Below are 13,300 nucleotides of genomic sequence, written 5' to 3'. Positions count from 1 at the left end.
CTTGGTGCCTTGGACCCCTACCAAGCATGGAAGCGAGGGTACAGAAACATTCCACTGAGCGCTGTGATCCTTTTGGGTATGATCTGCTCTACTTGAGTTGTCAGTGGATGGATTTCAAGAATAAATATACCAGTTATACCAGTTTACCACAAATTCAGCCTCTATAAAGAGCAGGGCAACGTCAAACTCTGCGCACGGTCAAGCACTTGTGACCCTTCATTTAACCAATTCTTTCCCTTTTTAATTTTCTGTTAATAGAGAACATCGCAATGTTGGCTGAGACAGCATTGAGGTTTCTAGAGCTGGTGCAACTGAAAAACCTGAGCATGGAGAATGATCCAGGCAGTGAAGAGCTAGATGAGGTCTCGCATCCCAGTGAAAACTATGACACAGGTATGTCTCACTTATAACTACTCTTGTATAATCTCTTCATGAGGACATATTGTATGCATGGTATATAGGAAAGCTCCCTACTCCTCCTTATTAGTTGGTTGCACAGTCATTATAGTATCTTCTGCTTTTGAGCATTGGATACAGCCATTGAATGGTCAGCCATTTGTGTCAATGGCTGATGATTACATACACTGCTCAAAAAAAAAAAAAGGAACACTTAAACAACAGAATATAACTCCAAGTAAATCAAACTTCTGTGAAATTAGACTGTCCACTTAGGAAGCAACACTGTTTGACAATCAATTTCACATGCTGTTGTGCAAATGGAGTAGACAACAGATGGAAATTATTGGCAATTATCAAGACACACTCAATAAAGGAGTGGTTCTGCAGGTGGGGACCACAGACCACATCTCAGTACCAATGCTTTCTGGCTGATGATTTGGTCACTTTTGAAAGTTGGTTGTGCTTTTACACTGGTGGTAGCATGAGACGGACTCTACAACCCATACAAGTAGTTCAGGTAGTGCAGCTCATCCAGGATGGCACATCAATGCGAGCTGGGGCAAGAAGGTTTGCTGTGTCTGTCAGCGTAGTGTCCAGAGGTGCTACCAGGAGACAAGCCAGTACACCAGGAGACGTGGAGGGGGCCGTAGGAGGGCAACAACCCAGCAGCAGGGCAACAACCCAGCAGCAGGACCGCTACCTCAGCCTTTGTGCAAATAGGGACAGGAGGAGCACTGCCAGAGCCCTGCAAAATGACCTCCAGCAGGCCACAAATGTGCATATGTCTGCACAAACGGTTATAAACAGACTCCATGAGGACTGTCTGAGTGCCTGACGTCCACAGATGGGGGTTGTGCTCACAGCCCAGATTGGCAGATTCGCCACTGGCGCCTTGTGCTCTTCACAGATGAAAGCAGGTTCACACTGAGCACATGTGACAGTCTGGAGACACCGTGAAGAGCAATCTGCTGCCTGCAACATCCTTCAGCATGACCAATTTGGCAGTGGATGGTGTGGGGTGGCATTTCTTTGGAAGGCTGCACAGCCATCCATGTGCTTGCCAGAGGTAGCCTGACTGCCATTAGGTACCGAGATGAGATCCTCAGACCCCTTGTGAGACCATATGCAGGTGCATTAGGCCCAGGGTTCCTTCCCTGGGCGTAGTAAATATCTGTGGTTAGTTATAACACCTCACTTCTCTCATTTTCCCCTTCACTCCTCTCATTCCCCCCTAACACTTGTCATTTCGACCTCACATCTGTCATTTTCCGATCACTCCACTATTTTCCCTCACTCTCATTTTGCACTCACACCTTTTCATTTTCACCTCATACCTCTCATTTTCCCCTCAGTATATACATGTTTGTCATCTCCCTTATATATAGCATACACCTGTATGTCATCTTCTGTATATACCTGTATGTCATCTCCTCTTTTATATAGTATGTACCTGTATGTCATCTCCCCTGTATATAGTATGTACCTGTAAGTCCTCTCCTCCTGTATATAGTATATACCTGGAAGTCATCTCCTCCAGTATATAGTATATACCTGTGTCATCTCTCCTGTATATAGTATATACCTGTGTGATCTCCTGTATTAGACCTCGTTAACACGTTATTTGCTCAGTATTTTTACCTCAGTATTTGTAAGATAAATTGGCAGCCTGATAAATCCCCAGCCAACAGGAAGCCCTCCCCCTGGCAGTATATATTAGCTCACACATACACATAATAAACAGGTCATGTGACTGACAGCTGCTGTATTTCCTATATGGTACATTTGTTGCTCTTGTAGTTTGTCTGCTTATTAATTAGATTTTTATTTTTGAAGAATAATACCAGACTTGTGTGTGGTTTAGGGCAAGGACAGGCTATGTGCAGCAGGTTATGTGCAGCAGCAAGTTTTGCATGTGTTGCAACTTTTGTTCATGTGGTGATTTTTGAGTGGCCCCATGTCGGGGCCCCACCTTAGCAACTGTACAGTATATACTCTTTGGCGCCATCGCTCTCACTCTTTAAGTCCCCGTTGTTCACATCTGGCAGCTGTCAATTTTCGTCCAACACTTTTCCTTTCACTTTTTCCCCATTATGTAGATAGGGGCAAAATTGTTTGGTGAATTGGAACGCGTGGGGTTAAAACTTCGCCTCACAATATAGCCTATGATGCTCTCGGGGTCCAGACGTGTGACAGCAAAATTTTGTGGCTGTAACTGCGATGGTGCAGGTGCCAATCCCGGACATACACACACACCTACCTTCTCATTGTATTTTTTTTTTTCTTTATAATGTAGAATTGCAGGCTTTACATGAGATGGTTCAGCAAAAGGTGGTGACACTGCTAAGTGACCCGGAAAATATAGTGAAGCAGACCTTAATGGAAAATGGAATAACGCGGCTGTGTGTCTTCTTCGGACGGCAAAAAGCCAATGATGTTCTTCTGTCTCATATGATCACCTTCCTCAATGATAAGAATGACTGGCACCTCCGAGGAGCTTTTTTTGACAGTATTGTCGGTAGGTGCTGTTGCTTTTTCATTACTGTGTAAATGGAAGGTAGGAATTCAGTAAAAATGTAATTTCACTTTTATAAATTTTACTTGATTTAAATGTAATGCTCTACTTATTGAAGTAAACTGCTATGGTTTTCTTGAATGTCTCATGCCCTTTAAAGGCCTGGTATATACATGTTTCAGTTTTGCCCAGCAAATCTGTAGAATACTTTCCCTTGGGGCAGAAAAGCAGTGAATTTTCCACTGTGGATGTGCGTGCCAAGAACGTCAGTGCCGATTGCACGTTTTGCATTAAAGAAGTTAAAATGTGTGGCCGTGCCACTGTGGAAATATCACATGGGAAAGTAATATTAAAGGGATTAGGGATTGTCCAGTCTCAGAAGAAAAGTCTGCAATCACTCTGACTGCCGACTTCTGATTCGTGAGCGTACGTGATGCGAACACACGGTCACTCTTCCCCGTTCAGGTAGTGGGTGCGGGTATGCAGCTGAAATGCTTGTGGTCTCGTGCCTACTAAACTCAATCGGCTTCTCTCAATGGCCGAAAAGTACAGGAGTCTAGTCTGTACATGACGGCAAGTATGACAATCACTTGTGATTGCTGCAGACCTTCCTTCTGAGACTGGATCCCACCCTTTGATGCTTAATTAGGCCTATTTAATTGAGAACAGCTCTTGTCAGAATCTGATCACATTTTTTTTTAGTACCCAGCATATGATTCTCATTCAGACTGGTTATAGAGCCGTGTAAATGAAGCTTTAACATGTGCAGCTCGCCTAAGGGAACATGCGACAGATTTTATTTTCATTTTATTAAAATGTCACGTGCTTCAGGAGACTCTGCCGACATCACTGGAAAGGTGCCAGTATATGGGTTGTGGGGACTTTTTATTCATTTTTATTTTTTTGCTTTTTTTTTCTTTATAAGTTTTTGAATTGTAGCATCTATGGTGTTTCCAGTTGTGAACAACCCTGTTTTAAAGCTTTGAAATGGTTAATGGTTTACCGTGGACTGGAAAACTGTCAGCCTGTTTTGTAGAATAGTTTTTATAATTTTTTTGTGACCTCTCTGCTCAGCGGTTCCTTTTCTTACAGGGGTTGCTGCATATGTGGGGTGGCAAAGTTCCTCAATCCTAAAACCACTTCTCCAGCAAGGACTGAGCGATGTGGAGGAGTTTGTGATATTTAAGGCTCTTAATGCCCTCACTTGTATGTGCCAGCTGGGACTTCTTCAGAAACCACATATCTATGAATTCTCTTGCGACATTGGTATGTATGTCTGTTTTACTGGAAGCTAATATAACTTTCTGTAATTTTATTTTAAGTTATAAAAACTAAAATTGTTCTGTTAACTACGGAGGTAGTATATAGGTGAAGGGATGGGGTTATTGACCATGACAGTGTATGTACTGACGTGTTAATCGGCGCTGTGCCTCTGCTCCCTGCCTGACACATGACAGTACACATTAGACACTGCCATGACTTGTCCAGCCTTCTATCGCATCCTGTGTCTACACATCTTCTTATTGACATGTGCAGGAACGTGGAGGGACGCCATGACTATCAGAGAAGCTGTGAATTATTGCAGGCATGGATCCTGAGTGGTATGGGGGTTCATAGTACAGGCTGACTGACAGGACCTGTAGACTGGCGGCCGATGCCCATGCCCCTTGATCTCAGACTGAATGAAAAGAGATGTTGTCGGGGGGCTGCCTTGCAGAACAAGCCAGGAGCAGGCAGTGCCCTCTTATTTGTGATACCCTAGAGGGGAGGGAGCATGCTAGAGAGTAAAATCAACGTCGTGGTGAATAGCAGATACCGTGGTGATTATAAATGGTGCCATGGATGTCAACCTTATAGTTTTATGTATTTCCAGGAGAATGCCTTCACCTCCTCAGAGATCTCCTTCCCTGAAAGGCCTTACTTTAGCATTGCTTCTGTGTTTTTTTTTTTTTTTTTGTTTTGTTTTTTTCCTTAATGTACAACTTTTACCCCACAGTACCCTCATTATATAACCCATTGTATCAAACATGTAGTGAACAATGCGAGAGAAATGCACCATTTCATGCTAAATACTGTAGCTGCAGTAATCGACAAATCGAAACAGTTGTCTTCTGTCTGAAACCATAAAATGTTACTACCTTGCTGACATGCTCGTTTTGACAACAGACGTTCGGGTAATATTTGGTAATCTAATGTAAATTGGCAAGAATAAAGAACCATAACAAAATATCCAAATTTAATGGAAATATCCATTGAATTCAGTGAGCCACATAGTGATGCTTCATTTTACCGGTGTGGAGTTTTGAGGGCTCAGACTGGTAGGAAAAAATAGACTACGTAGTACTCCTCATCGAACCCCCTGCAGCGCTTTTTATTACACAGTCCTCGCTGATCTCTGCATTTGGGTTTCCTCTCGACATAAGAAAAAAACCCGCCAGAAGGTAGACACCCCAACGCCATATTCGGTATTTAATTTGCAATAAAAACTGGGACACCATAATCCTGTGAAGTTATTTAACTTTTTTTTTTTTCTCCCAGCACCCTTTCTGTGCCACCCCAACCTGTGGATACGTTATGGAGCGGTGGGGTTCGTTACTACAGTTGCTCAGCAGTTAAACATTGCTGATGTGTACTGTAGGTTAATGCCATATCTACAACCTTTTATTACTCAGCCCATTCTTCAGGTATGTGCCCTGCATCAAAGGAGGTCTATTTACAGTGGTAGGGGGTAGTTTATGGGGCATATCATTAGTCTGTTCACTACAATGACTTACTCATAACAGTTGTTTGATTTGCTTTATTCGACACTGTCACTATTTGGGGCCTTCAGCCCTGTAAGCATATTTAACGTTTTATCCCACTTTTGCAGCTTGACAAGGAACTTGTCCTTCTGAGTGTATTAAAGGAGCCTGTAAACCGATCAATATTTGACTATGCTCTGCGATCAAAGGACATTGCCAGCCTCTTCAGACATTTACAGATGCGCCAGAAAAAGAGGAATGGTACGCTTCCAGAGTGCCCCCCGGCTGAGGATCCAGCTGTTGTCCAGCTCTTGAAGAAACTGCTGTCACAGGTATGGAAGTATTTAGATCACAAATATCCAGAGTGGGTACATGCTGCTGTCTGATCACTAACATTTTAGTCTTATTATTCTACTGTTGGTGGTGATGGAGCCACTTTTTAGACTTTATTGGGGGATTGAAAAAAGACCAGTGTGTATTAGCCATGTTCACCCATAATTTATTTGCTGTAGATTCTTTGAACTAAAAAGCGATGATGCAATACTGTACAATGCATGGGGACTGGTTTTAGAAAACCACTCGTATTTTGGGAGAAAACCTTTTTATGGGTTGAGAAACTTGACAGATTTTAAAATCTGTTGTGTTCCTGATCTATGGATCTAGGCTTTTATCGGAGATGAATCTGTGCTGCACTTTGTGTACATGCTCAGTAGTGAGGCAGTGCTGTGGAGATGAATCTGTGCTGCACTTTCTGTACATGCTCAGTAGTGACTAGTGCTGTGGGGGTCGGAGTCGATTTTTATAATAATGCTTAATACTGTAAAAATAGTATGCAATATATATGTGTAAGACTGAAACAATGGGTGGAGCTGATGGTATAAGCCTTGGATTATGACCGACATGCTCTTAATGCAACCCTTTTGTCAGAGATAATTTGTCTTATTATTCAATTAGGGAATGACAGAAGATGAGGAAGATAAGCTTTTGGCACTTAAGGATTTTATGTTAAAGTCTAACAAAGCCAAGGCAAATGTAGCCGATCAGAGTCACATTCATGAGAGCTCATTAAAAGGAGTAATTGACCTACAGGCTTTAGGCATATGTGGAAGACAATCTGATCTCGTGAAAGCAAAGCTGGACACAGAAGATAAGCGGCGTAAGTTCTAAGACCGAGTAGCTAAATATGACCCCCCCCCTTCCAACCATCATTTCATATTCCATTGCATCTTCTCTTGTGATTTAACCTTTTATTTTCTGCTTTTTTCTTTTCTTAATGCCCTGTACAGAGTTCAGTATGCGGCAATGGCGCTTGCTGCTGAAGTGTTGTGATCACTACTGAGTAGCTGCTCCTGGTCTTAGTTTCTCAGGACACTTTATTTTGCATATAGCTGGTACTAATATATCACATGTTACAATGCCCAATAAGTACTAATAAGGACAAAAAAGCTGGAAAACTATTTCTAGCACAAGTCACAGCTTCTGAAACCACTGAAAACTATCTCCTATATAAAAATGACAGCAAGGAGGACACAATTTAACAATGTGCGTATGTGCTTTATGCTACTAAGAAATTATAAAGTGGGGGGACGGCAGATTCACAAACATAGCAGAACGTGTCACAAAAATACTCTGATTATTGAAATAAGTTATTAAAGGGAATCTCACTAAGTTTTTGCAACCTGATCTGAGAGCAGCATAATTTAAGTAACCTCACTGGAATAGGGGTCTCTTTCCCTACTAGGCTTCTTGCTGTCATCTATAATATAACGCTGGGAGTGTCACTCTGTCCGAAGCCTTTATAGACTGCGCAAGCGCCGGCGCAGTCTGGCCCCCACAGAGTAACGCTCCCAGGAGATCGCGGTATGCGTAAGCACTGAACGCATACCGCGATCTCCACCGGAGAGGCAGGGACCGTGGACGCGCCAGGAGGGTAAGTATATTCACCTTTCCCCGTTCCAGCGCTGCGTGCGGCTCCGTCTCCCGGCTCCTCTGCTGTGACAGTTCAGAGGGCGCGATGACACGCTTAATGCGCGCCGGCGCCGCCCTCTGACCAGTCACAGGCAGAGGAGCCGGAGTGTGTCTTCAAGAAAATGGCGCCGGAAAGCGCGGACTGCGCAGGCGCCGATTCCTGCTGCCGGAATCGGCGCCTGCGCAGTCCGCGCTTTACGGCGCCATTTTCTTGAAGACACACTCCGGCTCCACTGCAGGTGTGTCTTCCAGAAAATGGCGCCGGAAAGCGCAGACTGCGCAGGCGCCGATTCCGGCAGCAGGAGGACGAAGAAAATGGGTGGAAAGGAATGGCGTAAGTAACAAATTGCTGTGGCATGAAGCTGTGGCACTTCATGCCACAGCAATTTATTTACGCCACCTGATTCCTTTCCGCCGCCATTTTCTTGGTCCTGCTGCCGGAATCGGCGCCTGCGCAGTCCGCGCTTTCCGGCGCCTTTTCTTGAAGACACACTGCCGGCGCCATTTTCTTGAAGACACACTGCAGGTGTGGAGGCGCAGGATGGGAGCAGCACATGACAGAACGGGGGCGCAGGATGGGAGCAGCACATGACAGAACGGGGGCGCAGGATGGGAGCAGCACATGACAGAACGGGGGCGCAGGATGGGAGAAGCACATGACAGAACGGGGCGCAGGATGGGAGAAGCACATGACAGAACGGGGGCGCAGGATGGGAGAAGCACATGACAGAACGGGGGCGCAGGATGGGAGCAGCAAATGACAGAATGGAGGCGCAGGATGGGAGCAGCACATGACAGAACGGGGGCGCAGGATGGGAGCAGCACATGACAGAATGGGGACGCAGGATGAAGCAGCACATGACAGGATGGGGACGCAGGATGGGAGCAGCACATGACAGGATGGGGGTGCAGGATGGGAGCAGCACATGACAGAACGGGGGCGCAGGATGGGAGCAGCACATGACAGAATGGGGACGCAGGATGGAGCAGCACATGACAGGATGGGGACGCAGGATGGGAGCAGCACATGACAGGATGGGGGTGCAGGATGGAGCAGCACATACCAGGATGGAGACCATATACCAATATAAATGCTCGCCACCCGGGCGTAGAACGGGTTCAATAGCTAGTCTACTATATAATTGTCTAAGAGTCACTTCCGTCTGTTTGCCCCAGGCCGCGACCAATCAGCGACGGGCACAGTCCGGCCGCAAATTGGCCCCTTTCTACTGCCCTGCAGTCAGTGCCCCCTCCATACTCCCCTGCCCCCCCCCCCACTCCCAGGTCAGCGCCCACATAGCATAACGTGGTGTAAGGCAGTGCGTTAACGCTGCCATTAACCCTCTGTGACCAACTTTTTACTATTGATGCTGCCTATGCAGCATCAATAATAAAAACATATAATGTTAAAAAAAATAAAAATCATTATATACTCACCCTCCGCTGGCCCCCGGATACAGCCCCGGCCTTTCCCACTCCTCGCGCGCCGCTCCGGTCCCCAGAATGCAATGCGGCAATGACCGGAGATGACGTGGCGGTCTCGCAAGACCGCTACATCTTCACGTGTTATTGCCGCAATGTATTCTTGGGACCGGAGCGGCGCGTAAGGAGCGGGAAAGGCCTGGGCTGGATCTGGGGGCCGCCGGAGGGTTAGTATATAACTATTTTTTATTTTAATTCTTTTTTTTTTTTTTCTTTATCGCCTCTCATTGGGGGACGCAGGAACCATGGGTGTATGCTGCTGCCACTAGGAGGCTGACACTATGCACAAAAAATGTTAGCTCCTTCTCTGCAGTGTACACCCCACCGACTGGCATTATGCACTTCAGTTTAGCTTAATGTGCGTTGTTTTCTTACAGGTTTTCCAGAGGGATACAGGGTGAACAGTCACACCTGTAAGGCTACTTTCACACTAGCGTCGGACTCGGCCCGTCGCAGTGCGTCGGGCCGACGTTCCGACGCTAGCAGTGAATGCGCCGCACAACAGGGGCAGCGGATGCCTTTTTCCAGCGCATCCGCTGCCCCATTGAGAGGTGGGGGCGGAGTTCCGGCCGCACATGCGCGGTCGGAAAAAGCAGACCGTCGGCAGCAGAAAACGTTACATGTAACGTTTTTTGCTCCCGGCGGTCCGCCACAACACGGCAATGCGTCGCTAATGTTAGTCTATGGGGCAAAAACGCATCCTGCAGACAACTTTGCAGGATGCGTTTTTTCCCCTAAACGACGCATTGCGACGTATTGAAAAAAAACGCTAGTGTGAAAGTAGCCTTATTCCCACAATACGGACTATGAGTACGACGTGTACTGCCACCCCGTATCCTCATAGATCCCTCAGCAGGACCAAGATCCTAGCACACAAGCGTGCGCAGAAGTTGGGTCCTAGCTCTGTCCCCCACCCACTCGCCCACCAGAGCCTGTCGGTTGCGGAGATGAGGACGTCCATCACTGCTCCCTGGACGTCTCATTCCTCTTCAGGTTAGTAACGGCGTGGGATGTTGGAGGTGAGTATTTTCCCCATCACATCCCATCCCAGATTTTCAAAGGGGGCGCAGATATAGGGGCCTTTTTCAGCGGGTTTTATTGAGGGGGATCTGCCTTTACATTAAGGGGTCCCTCTGGAGCTGCGCTGCTCAAAACTTTGTTTTATTGAGGAGATCTCTGGATGCCTTGTCGCCCGTTACATGTGGGCAGCCGCACGGGCCGGGATCGCTTTGTCGCAGGGTGGCCGCGCTTCCTGTCTACCGCGCCGCTTCTGCGGCGCACTGCTCTGGTGCCACGCTTTCACCGGCGGTCGCCGGCCTCTAATTTAGGTCCCGGCTTCTGTCCGGGCCTACTTCCAGTAGTCATAGAATCGTTTGCGAAGTCAGCCTTTGAAGCGGCTGCAGCTACTCTATGCCCAGCTTTTGCTTCCACTTGGGTTTCAAAATCCATATCCAAATGGGCCAAACCACTCCGTTGGGGTATCCTGGATGGGGCTCCACCTGGTCAGCTGGCAGAGCTTGCCAACCAGATTTCTCACGCGGGTGAATACCTGGTATCCGCCTCCCTGGATGCCGCATCTTGTGCGGCTCAGGCATTCAGCAATGCTGTTGCCATCCGCCGGACCGTTTGGCTCAAGGCCTGGCAGGCGGATTTGTCTTCTAAAAAGTCCCTTACCAGCGTGCCTTGTCAAGGTTCACGTCTCTTTGGTTCTAAGCTGGAACAAATCATTAATGACGCCACTGGGGGCAGAAGTTCTCTTCTTCCCCAGGCTAAATCTCGTCGGCATGACTCTCGGCAAGACCCCAGCCCACTTCCCAGGCTGGGCGGCCGTCTCCTCTTCAGGAACGTCTGGATCTCCTCAGTAGAGGACGCATGGGTCAGGGAAGCTGTATCCTTGAGTTACAAAATAGAGTTCGTTTCACGACCCCGGGATCGTTTCTTCGAATCCCGACCTCCAAGAGACCTCGCTCTAGTTCCGGGTTTCTTCGCAGCCATCGCTTTTCTCCTCCAAAGCCGGGGTAATCATTCCCATCCCAGAAAAAGAACGGTTCACAGGTTTCTATTCAAATCTTTTTGTTACCGAAAAAAGACTGCAAGGTTCATCCCATTGTGGATCTCAAATTGCTGAACAAGAGTGTCTGAGTCACTTCTGGATGGAATCCCTTTGTTCAGTAATTGCTTCCATGGAGGCTCAGGAATTTGTGTTCCGTAGATATTCAGGACGCCTACCTCCACGTCACGATATTCCCGGGACATCACCGATTCCTGCGCTTTGTGGTGCTCCAGGACCACTTTCAGTTCGTCGCCCTGCCGTTCAGTCTCGCAACCGCTCCCAGTGTTTTCACGAAGATCATGGCGGCGCTGATAGCCATCTTGAGGGTCAGAGGCCTGGTTCTGTTTCCGTACCTCGACGACCTCCTCATCAAGGCTCCGTCCTCTTCTCAGGCTCATGAAAGTCTGTCCATCGTCCATAGCCCATTTCGGGTGGCTGGTCAACCGGATGAAGTCCTGCCTTATTCCTTCTCAGCGCCTCGTTTTTCTGGGCATGTTCTTCGACACTCGTCAGACCAAAGTCTTCCTACCCGAAGACAAGAGATCCATCCTTCATCGGGACGTACACTTGCTCCAGGGTCCTCGGCTTCCCTCCTTCCGATCGGCCATGAAGGTTCTGGGGAGGACGGTAGCAGCATTGTAGGTGATTCCCTTCGCCCAATTTCACACTCTACCTCTTCACCAGGCCATCCTGTCACAGTGGGACAGGTATGTATTCTCCCTGGATCGTCTGATCCGACTCTTTCCCCAGGTAAAACGGTCACTCAACTGGTGGCTGACATCACCTCTCATCTCCAGGGCAGGTCCTTCCTTACAGTTCACTGGCAGCTGGTGACGACGGACGCCAGCCTGCTCGGCTGGGGTGCGGTGTTTCACCACCTGAGTGTTCAGGGTCATTGGTTGGCGCCATTGGTTCTCTGCCGATCAATGTCCTCGAGATTCAGGCCATTTTGCTCTCCCTTTGTCACTGGGAAAGGATTCTCAGGAGTCTACCTATCCGAATCCAGACGGACAATGCCACGGTAGTGGCATATGTCTGCCATCAGGGGGGACTCGGAGCTCCTTGGCTGAGGTATCCAAGATCCTCCTCTGGGCAGAGGCAACGGTTCCGGTGATATCTGCGGTGCATATCCCCGGCGTGGACAATTGGGCCGCCGACTTCCTCAGCCACGATGGTCTTGTGGCAGGTGAATGGTCCTTGCATCAGGAGGTCTTCCATCAGATTTGTCTTCGATGGGGGACTCCGGATGTGGACCTCATGGCGTCCCGAATGAACAGGAAGGTTCCTCGGTTCATTTCCAGGTCTCGCGACCCTTTTGCAGTGGGTGTCGACGCTCTGGCCATTCCTTGGTCACAGTTTGTGCTCCCCTATCTGTTCCCACCCCTTCCCTTGCTTCCCAAGCTGTTGAAAAAGATCAAAGCGGAAGGGGTGCCGGTCATTCTGATCGCCCCGGATTGGCCCAGGAGAGCTTGGTTTGCAGAGATCGTCAATCTTCTCACAGATGCCCCCTGGCACCTTCCAGACATGCCCGCGCTGCTGTCTCGGGTTCCAATCTGCTACCCGAATTCTCGGTCGCTCAGTTTAACGGCGTGGCTGTTGAGACCGTAGTTCTAAGAGCGTCCGGCCTTTCGGACCGGGTGATTCACACCATGATTCAGGCTAGGAAGCCTTCGTCTTCCAGGATCTACTATCGTACCTGGAAGGCTTACTTCCGTTGGTGCGAGTCCAACCGCGTTTCACCTATGTCCATTTCCCTGCCTTCCATTTTGGCCTTCCTTCAGGCAGGACTGGATTCGGGCCTTGCTCTTAGTTCCCTAAAGGGCCAGGTTTCTGCGCTCTCTTATCCTATTTCAGAAGACGTTATCTTCTCGGCCAAAGGTTAAGACCCTCCTTCAAGGAGTAGCCCATGCTGTCCCTCCGTACAGGGTCCCTGTGGATTCATGGGATTTAAATCTTGTGCTGGATGTTCTGAGGGGTTCTCCCTTAGAACTGACTGAGCCTCTCAGGGAGGTTTCCCTATCTTGGAAGGTGGCCATTCTTGTGGCCATCACTTCTATCCGCCGCGTTTCCGAGTTGGCGGCCCTTTCTTGCCGACCTCCTTTCTTGGTTATCCACCAGGACAAGGTGGTCCTCAGGCCTCCGCTT

At 48.1% G+C, this 13,300-nt stretch overlaps 1 protein-coding gene across 1 annotated transcript in view; it reads left to right on the top strand.

Annotated features, from left to right (window-relative positions):
* PIK3R4 (phosphoinositide-3-kinase regulatory subunit 4) overlaps positions 1-13,300 on the top strand; it is an 82,834-nt gene that overhangs the window by 16,173 nt on the left and 53,361 nt on the right. Inside the window, exons 5-10 of the mRNA XM_069730067.1 lie at positions 259-393; positions 2,693-2,914; positions 4,004-4,177; positions 5,450-5,595; positions 5,781-5,984; positions 6,607-6,808. Coding sequence (XP_069586168.1) covers positions 259-393; positions 2,693-2,914; positions 4,004-4,177; positions 5,450-5,595; positions 5,781-5,984; positions 6,607-6,808 — 1,083 coding nt within the window. The remainder of the gene's footprint in view (positions 1-258; positions 394-2,692; positions 2,915-4,003; positions 4,178-5,449; positions 5,596-5,780; positions 5,985-6,606; positions 6,809-13,300) is intronic.

Source organism: Ranitomeya imitator, chromosome 6 (assembly GCF_032444005.1).
Source record: "Ranitomeya imitator isolate aRanImi1 chromosome 6, aRanImi1.pri, whole genome shotgun sequence".
In the NCBI taxonomy this organism is placed as follows: Eukaryota; Metazoa; Chordata; class Amphibia; order Anura; family Dendrobatidae; genus Ranitomeya; species Ranitomeya imitator.
The sequence above is the reverse complement of the archived record's forward strand: the minus strand, read 5'-3'. Positions and strand labels throughout refer to the sequence as shown.